Source organism: Oncorhynchus mykiss, chromosome 10, assembly GCF_057628025.1.
Source record: "Oncorhynchus mykiss isolate SJ-2025 chromosome 10, ASM5762802v1, whole genome shotgun sequence".
NCBI lineage: Eukaryota > Metazoa > Chordata > Actinopteri > Salmoniformes > Salmonidae > Oncorhynchus > Oncorhynchus mykiss.
Window position 1 is genome coordinate 68860688 of NC_143031.1, and position 9313 is coordinate 68870000.

The 9313-nt window shown below is 42.7% G+C and overlaps 1 protein-coding gene across 2 annotated transcripts in view; it reads right to left on the minus strand.

The window, feature by feature from the left end:
• Positions 1 to 286: 286 nt before the first annotated feature.
• Positions 287 to 9313, minus strand: part of LOC110534525 (endothelin receptor type B) — a 14287-nt gene continuing 5260 nt past the window's right edge. For both annotated transcript variants that reach the window (XM_021619408.3, XM_021619410.3), the window contains exons 3-8: positions 8352 to 8479; positions 5583 to 5781; positions 4203 to 4355; positions 3533 to 3666; positions 3178 to 3286; positions 287 to 2450 (exon numbers count right to left, since the gene is read on the minus strand). In XM_021619408.3, the coding sequence (XP_021475083.3) occupies positions 2310 to 2450; positions 3178 to 3286; positions 3533 to 3666; positions 4203 to 4355; positions 5583 to 5781; positions 8352 to 8479 (864 nt within the window). In that variant the 3' untranslated portion in view covers positions 287 to 2309. The remainder of the gene's footprint in view (positions 2451 to 3177; positions 3287 to 3532; positions 3667 to 4202; positions 4356 to 5582; positions 5782 to 8351; positions 8480 to 9313) is intronic.

The window sequence follows — 9313 nt, forward strand, 5'->3', positions numbered from 1 at the left end:
TCCCACAGACACTAAGAGAATAAAAAAAAAGAGGAACCTTATCCTCTCAGAAAGAGAAGAGTATTTCTATGACAGTATAAAGTTCATGACTCCTCAGTAAAGCAACGCGAGAGGTCATACGCTTACAGATTCCGAAGTAATTTAATGTCATGCGTATCAATGTAAAATGTATAACTCCTTAGTAATGCCATGTTTAATGTTCTTATGCTTACAAATGCCGACGTATTTACGTGATGCATATCAATATAACGTTAATCTCTCCTTAGTAAATGCAGGGCAAACGGTATACCCTTAAAGGATTTTTATTAGGATAAGCAGCAGCATTTCTGTATGAAACATGAGAAACAAATGTGTCGAACAATAGTACAATTTCCTATAGAGGGGTATGATGCCTCTGAATGAACAGTATAGTGGTAAGATACCATGTATTGATATGAGTGGTTAAACTGAAAAAGCCTGTATCTTTGACACTGTCTGATATGCTGCAGATAGTGCCACAAATAGTTAAATGGAAAAAGTGCAAAAACTCACACACACGCACACGCACGCACACACACACACACACACACACACACACACACACACACACACACACACACACACACACACACACACACACACACACACACACACACACACACACACACACACCACATTAATTGTATTCACTATACATGTATTCACGTATCAAATGTATAAAGCAGTATAGTCACCTAGGTAGCTGATATGATTTAAACACCAACTGGTATATTTATCATCACAAAAACAAAAAAACGAATAAAAAATCCTGCCGCAGGCCAAGGACAAATAACCGATAACAGATAACCACATTCTGTATATATGATGAAGAACATAGCCAAATAGAACACCATGTAAAAACGTGATATATACGAGCATGGTTCACAAACAGCTTAGCTGTAAATACCAACATTTCTGTGTCTTGTAAAATTCACAGTGAAGTAGGGAAAACCTTTTTATCCCTTTGTCTTTTGGGTGAGAACATAGAGACCCCCTTTTCAACGAGCCTTGAACTGAGATATAATCATAACGTTGTACTTTATGGTCCTGTGGTGCTTGCTGCACCTGGACTTGTTCTTAAAACTAGCTTGGGACTTCAGTAGGGGTCAGAAAACCATTAGTCTTTGGATAACAAGTCAAGAGACTGGGTCTGCTTCCCAAATGGCACTCCCTTCCCTCCTATAGTGCACTACTTTTGACCAGGGCGCATAGTACTATGTAGGGAATAGTGCTCCATTTGGGATGCACTCTGGTGGTTACTCTACACTGGAGTAACTCTACACCCTAAGTGATATTCCAATGGACGTTGTACAGAGTCTGTATACTATATAAGGCTATACGGGGGAATTCAAGGTGACACAAGGCACCTTTTCGTTAAAATCACTTTTTCCTTCTTCCCAGAACATGAAACCTAAACACAGTGAATTAACACTTCCTGGTACGTTTTATAAAACAGAATTTAAAACTGTACTGGAACACACACACACGTGTACATGGCAAAATCACTTTCATCTATATTAAAACAAATTCACCATACAGAACACAGGACATTCGCTTACTCTATGAAAGTGTACTGCTGTGTATACAACGACCAGCGTATAGTGCCTATGATGGAAGATGCTATAGCGACACTTAAAAAGGACAGTCAACTCAATAGTGCGAGCTCCCCTTCCCTCCGCCATCACTGAGTAGCAGTTCATTAGGACTCATGGGGGACCATTCTCTCCTTCTCCTCTCGTCCCCTTCTAACAGGGAGCGCTCTGGCTTTCCTTCCCGGGGTTTCTGCTGCTTCCTGGTTCGTCCCAGCAGTGCTGACCGTTTTGTGAACAGAAAAACAGGCTACTCACTCCGCTACTGACTGGCCGGTCATTTATAGCCTGGGTTCAGCTGCATCCTGTTAGCTACCCCTCCCTCCATCCCTCTTCCTCCTCTCTCACGGTACTGTAAAGCATCGCTCCCTCCTCGTCACCCCCTGGCAAAGGGAATGGTATAGTCCAGAGAGACACTAGAAATACTGCAGTGTCCATCATGCCCATTGTATGTCTGTGTCTATATATAAACTCCACTCATTTTCCCCGTGGTCCTACGTCAGGCTCCAGAGCTGCCCAGCATTGTTCTATATAAGAAACGTGTGGTGGTGTTTGAAACGTGTGACTCTCTCTCTGTTTGTCACACCATAGCGGTTTAGCATGGGGGTCCTATTGAGTTGAGAGTCGGTTGTGTTTAGTGCAGACTGGCTGTAGTTGTAGTGAGACCTCCTCGTCCATAGGGGGCGTCACCTCCTGTGGTGGTCAGTCGCTGTCCTTGCGTAGGCTGCGGTCCGTGTGGAGGTTGGCGGGCTCTGGGCTCTTGCAATGGATACTGGTCCCGTTCCCGTTTTGTCCCGTGCTGGTCACTGTGGCATCCGAGTGGCACCAGCAACACAGGCAGGACTGGAAGGGGACAAGGGGACACAGTTAGACACTTGAACAAGGGTACAAGTTTACAAGATTAGAGGCACTATTCATACTGCTGTGGTCATTCTGTGTTGATAGCGTTTATTCTATTGCTGCTACGATAGACGAGGTCCAAGTAGGCACTTTTCTACAGCTTACAATGATGAGGGCTTGTGTAATGAGGGCTGGGAATGCTTCTTTGAACAATATACTACATAAAACTACATCTGCTCACAGCGTGAGAAGTAGAACACTTTCTATCCTTCCCAAACTCTTAGCCCCAGTTCTGCAGAGAGAGGAAGAGGCACGTTCAGGGTCTGGGAATTTCTGTTATGAGTTAGTCTCAGTCTCTCTCGCTCTCTCGCTCTCTGAGGACAGCTGGAGCTAGGGCTTGGCTTATCTTCAGCTCAGGTCTCTAACAGATGTGTACAGTTATGTGACCTCATCCAGTAAATTAGTTCATAAATCACTGCTTTGCATCTTCTTTAACTAATGTCATCACCAGCGCAGAGCCACAGCCCCTCGGTCGTGTTTGTTTTACTGGCGAGACAAGACAGAGGGTTTAGGGAGGGCTGGGGGGGTTAGTGGAGATACTGATTATATGGGGGGAAAGAGAGAGCGAAAGAAAAAGAAAGCAAGAGAGAGTGAAAAGGATAGAGAGAGACATACAGCAAGAGAGAAAAAGAGAGTTGGGTGTGTGTGTATGTTTTGGGATCTACTGTACCTTGAAGCAGTTTTTGAACTTCTTGCTGACAAAGTAGAGGATGATGGGATTTATACAGGAGTTTACTGTGGCTAGGTTGATACTCAGGTAATCCAAGACCAACAGGAAGCTGAAAGAAACGACACTCATGTTTTTTGGCCGAACTTCCATTTCAGTTTCATCTCCTTTCAAACATTTCGAATCGTTAAATTGCAGCAAGTCAAATAATGTCTGTCTGTGTTTAGTCTGTTGTGGTTCTAGATCCAGTCGAGTGATTCCCCACGTATTTCCACCTTTCCATTTTCCAACACACCGTACTGAGTCAGTCGTTTCTAACAATGAGATGACAACAGCAAACAAACATGGCTGCACTCACTTGAGCAGGTCACAGCGTCCAACGTCTCCCGAGTTGTAGACCATCTTCTTGAGGATCCTGCTGAGGTGCAGGGGGAACCAGCACAGAGCGAAGATCAGGACCAGGCAGAACACTGCTTTGGCCACTTCCCGTCTCTGGGGATAACAATAAACAACAGATTAGGAAAAGGTTGGACGATGACGATGAAGGGTGATGAAGACAAGATACTGAGAGTGGAAAACATATTAAAAACCGCTGAGTCATCCTGAGTACTGAATGGTAACGTCTCTGGGGATGTAAACAGACAAAATGTTAGGTTAGGGAGACGCTAGGTTGTTAGGGAGATGTAGGGTTATGTCATGTAAACCGGATAGGCCGGAGAGAGGAAAAGGACAAACCTTTAAAGAGACTACACATGAGTCATTCTGCAGTAGTGTACTGTTACAGTAGAGGTGCCTCTGCCTATACGCAGCCCAACCTGGCTTAGGGCCTCCAAAATGCTAGAGGCTCTGGTTACAGTGCGTAACAACCGAAGAGAAGAGAGATCTGATACTAAGTAGTAGTACTATGAATGTAGAAGGCGGGTTATGCAACGTCAGCTTGAGAGGCCTGAGAGAGGGCATGGGCTTTCTCCTTAAGAGACACTAAACATGAGGCAGTCTGGCCTCAAGTACCTTGTGTGTGTGTGTACCTGTTTGAGGTGTTCACTGAGGACGATGCGGAGGCTGCCGTTCCTGTGGTTGAGCATCTCACAGGTCATCAGAGTGTAGAACACGGCCGTACACATCAGAGGAACGCAGAAGTAGAACCCAAACAGCCACCAGTCTTTGATGTCCTTATAGTACTGCAGGAGAACCACAACAGGAGAACGTTATTACACAGGTTCTATGCAGGAGAACCACAATTCTTAACATGCCAATACTCCAGAAGACTGTCCAGCAGGCAAACGTGGAAAACTGGTTGTATTGATGTCGTAATGAGGTCATTTCAACCAGTTTCACCTGCTAGGTTTGGTAACAAAGCAAGTTGACTTTACCAATACGCCTATGTGATGGCAGTGACATATTCTAATCTACTAAATCCACATATAAGAGGGGGATATTATCGTACAAGTTTTAAGGAGGAGCAGATGCCATTTGAGGAATTTTTTGGCCACAGAATAAATGTTCATCTATAACCTTTATACGACATTACTAAATTCCTCACTTCGGGAGGGTGAGATAGTGTCTGTCCTACGTGTTCTATTGAATCTGGATTCAAATGAAATGACCTAAACCTCAGCATGGTTTGGTCATGATATGGGATTTAGTATCTTTTGTGTTTTGCATGATGTGAACTAGACACACACATGGCTCAGCTTGAAGGAACCATACATCAGTTGAGCTGTAATTGCTGTTGTGGCCTGCGATCAATTATGTTCTCCAGGCTTGTGGACAAAGAAAGTGATCACCTCAGAGATTCTCTCTCTGAGGGGGAAAAAAAACGTATGGAGACCTCTGTCAGAGTTCAAATGCTATTTGGGTTCAAGTACTATTTGAAATCTTTCAAATACTTTGTGTTTGCTCTAGCCTACCTAGAGTGCCAGATGTTTTGGGATGATTCTATTCGTCCATTAAGCCAAACAAGCTCAGTCAGCTAAAGTATTTGAAATTATATTTGAAACCAGGTCTGGCCTCTGTATGCTTCCTTTCACCATATGTCTAGCTCTTTGGGTGGTTCCACCAAGAATGTCAGAGAAATGAATGTCAGTACAATAAATCTAGCACTGTTTTTATAACAATTACTTTTCATGCCAAGTATTTGGACAGATGGAATTGTTTTTGATAGGTCAGTGCAAGGATACACCACCACATGAAATCATGGACTCTCAGATTTACTAACATAACACACATGTACTGTACTGTAACCCTACTTGAATCACCTTTGTCATTTAAATCATAATGAATAAGAGGTGGGACCTGATCCTAGATCAGCAGTCTTACTCTGAAACACTTTGTGGGCCAGATTTGTTTGTATACAGGTAATAACATTATTTGAAGTGCAGAAGCGTCAACAAGAAAATGGGTCGTACCATCATGAACTCAGTCTTGGGGTTGAGCATGCATGTCCGTATGGTCTCGTTCCTGTAGTTGAATTCAACCATGTCGAAGCCGATGGCCTCTGGGACAGCCAGGACCATGGACAGCACCCAGATGGACACGATCTCCATGGCTGTCCGAAGTGGAATGCCTACTCCCTGGACCCTGCTCCATGACGCCACTGCACGGTACCTGGGGCATAGAGGGACACAAAGAATGAAAGGGTGGGGTAAGGTAGGGGTTAGAGCAGAGCCAGGGCTGTGGACCTTTCAGCAACAACTGCTGAGTTGGAACTAATAAACAGCCCAGCGGCGAAACTAGTTGTAATGAAGTCATTTCAACCAGCTTTTAATGGTTGTAATGAAGTCATTTCAACCAGCTTTTAATGGTTGTAATGAAGTCATTTCAACCAGCTTTTAATGGTTGTAATGAAGTCATTTCAACCAGCTTTTAATGGTTGTATTGAAGTCATTTCAACCAGCTTTTAATGGTTGTAATGGAGTCATTTCAACCAGCTTTTAATGGTTGTAATGAAGTCATTTCAACCAGCTTTTAATGGTTGTATTGAAGTCATTTCAACCAGCTTTTAATGGTTGTAATGAAGTCATTTCAACCAGCTTTAAATGGTTGTAATGGAGTCATTTCAACCAGCTTTAAATGGTTGTAATGAAGTAATTTCAACCAGCTTTTAATGGTTGTAATGAAGTCATTTCAACCAGCTTTAAATGGTTGTAATGAAGTAATTTCAACCAGCTTTAAATGGTTGTAATGGAGTCATTTCAACCAGCTTTTAATGGTTGTAATGAAGTCATTTCAACCAGCTTTTAATGGTTGTAATGAAGTCATTTCAACCAGCTTTTAATGGTTGTAATGAAGTCATTTCAACCAGCTTTTAATGGTTGTAATGAAGTCCTTTCAACCAGCTTTAAATGGTTGTAATGAAGTCATTTCAACCAGCTTTTAATGGTTGTAATGAAGTCATTTCAACCAGCTTTGCCCGCTAGGAGGTTCAAGTGACTGTGAAAAGTGAACCTATTTTAGAGACGCTTCCAGTACTTGAATAATAGACTTACTTCAAACTGTTAACCCTGCATGGGAACGTGATTGTGAGAACCACAGAGATATGGTGAGAAAACTACTGGAATACTTGTTCATCTTATTATAATACCAATATGTTGGGTCAACTCAGCAGTACATTGTAGTATATGCTCTATGAACTGACTGCATGGCAGTAGACCAGACACACACTGTACCGCATAGTGAGAAAAATGATCCAAGTTAAGATTTAATGAACAACAGATAATAATCAATTGTTTATCCTCAGAATCTAATATTCATTATTTTGTGAAGCCTCCAAACAAGCGTTGGCAGGAGCTATGGTCTGTTTGTTGACGCTTGTTTCCTGTGTTCCAAATCATGTTTGCTTGTTTGTTTCATTAATAGGAACCGCTTGTCTAAATGTTTTAGTAAAACGGTGCATCAAGATTTTATGGCCTGAACAATATATTTTTCATGACGCACTTGAATACCCTTGTCAAACAACATGGTGTCATTTATATTTTACCCAGCTGGTAATGCATCCACATTCTCTCCCTCTCGCTCCCTCTCTCTTTCTCAAACAGAGAGGACGAGACACAACGCGTGCAAACCAGGCGAGATATGCTGCACGTATTCTGAGAACAAAATGGAGACCATCTGCTATTGAACTCGGCTCTACCACTAGCATCTCTCTCTCTCTCTCTCTCTCTCTCTCTCTCTCTCTCTCTCTCTCTATGATGGGGGTCATTCAGCATAGCTGGTATGTTAAACTGGCTTCCATCCCTTTAGATCCAGAACAGGCCTCCTTATGCTCTTATCTCTTATGTCTGCTAACTCACAGACCAATGAAGCCAGACGTCAGCCCCTCACTTTCACTCTGCTGATAAACAGGACCGACTGTGTTAAGTGTTACAAGAACTGGAGGGAGTGAGACGGGAATACAAGTCTAGTCGTGTAGCAACAGACACAAAACAATCCGAGTTAAAAATGTGAGAATAAACATCTTTAGATTTGAGAATAAAACTACTTCTGCTCCTTGATGGCAAAGCTACCCCTCCTCAGGGAAAGAAACATCTAAGACCACAAAGTGTCTCAGAGTAGGAGTGCTGATCTAGCATCAGATTTTACTTATGGATCATGGTGAAAAAGATTATATGGGCCGATTCTAGATCAGTACTCCTACTCTGAGAGGTTTTGTGGATATGGCTCCGGCTGGCCTAGTCCTTATCAGATGCAGCCAATAGAAAACTAGGAGGGAGAGTAACTATGTTGGTAATGGGAGAGCTCCATTATTACTGACGTTACAAACTTCCGGAATAAACTGCCTTTACCGTACTACCCCCACTAAGGAGTAAAACTAACTCCCAACCTGTGGTTTCCTTTAAATCAAAGTAAAGCCCACTCTACGTATGGGAGTGGCTGAGACAAATTGGCCAGGAAAGATGAATGACTTCCCTAATTTGTTCAACAAACACTTTTGGTTTGAATTCAAACCACAGCAATGTGATTAATCACGGTGTTGGTGAGTTACTGGCAGAGGTCGAGGGTCAACATTTTTTCTTTGACACATACATATTGTAATGTAGACTACATTTCACAGAAAAAAAATATTATTTGACTGATTTTCATTTGGAGTTTACCGTAACCTGCATATAAAGATTCACAGAACTGAAATCTTCCACCATTGGTTGATTTGGAATTCAGCAGTGGTACATGGGACTGACCTGTCGACGCTTAGGGCACAGAGGTTGAGGACGGTGATGCCCACAGAGGCCTTCTGTATGAATGGCACCAGCTTACACAGACACAGCCCAAAGTAACTGTCATCGAAGGGGAACCTGGTAGCAAGGAGCTGCAGGGACAGCGAGAGAGAGAGAGGGGGAGGGAGAAATAGAGAGAAAGAGAGAGAGAGAGAGAGAGAGAGAGAGAGAGAGAGAGAGAGAGAGAAAGAGAGAGAGAGAGAGAGAGAGCGTCAGCACATCGTAGAAGACAGTATGTACGCTTCAACTCACAACGAGCTTTGCATCGTCAGGAAATAACTACACACCTTAGATGGCATTTAGCCAGTTGGCACTTCCCTGTATAAGATATCAGAAATCCATAGTGGTCATTATTAGCCAGTATGGTAACTGAGAAGACAGAAAAAGCATGTAAAATATTAATTTAATTGAATTGTGACCTGATGTGAAGAGTAATAATAAAATAATAATAAGAACAATAATAATAATAATGGACTAGCCCTTATATCTATTTATTTACTAACTAGTAAGGGATACATTATAAGGGATTGAGGTTAGAGAATTACATGTTTATCTCCTCTTAGTTCAATTCCCATTGTCCTTAGGGTGCGGACTATCTTTAACCACGGTACTGTAGCAGGCCCTTCCCAACAGGCAGGTTAGTCACAGTCACATCAGAGGGCTTTCATGGTACGTCCTGACTTCATTCTGATTCTGAGTACAGTCCAACAGCAGGCCCGTATGCGCCTCATCATCTTGACACAGTACATCATTGAGTCAGGTCCTACAATAAAACCCTAGCAAGCCAACCCTGGAACTGTCCCTGAAAGTGACATCCTTTCTTTAATTGGACTTCCAGGCATCTATAAGCACCACTTCCTCTTACAAGAAGAGCTCCCTTAACAAAACAACTCACAGCTCTCCCTGTAGAACAGACTGCTAAAACC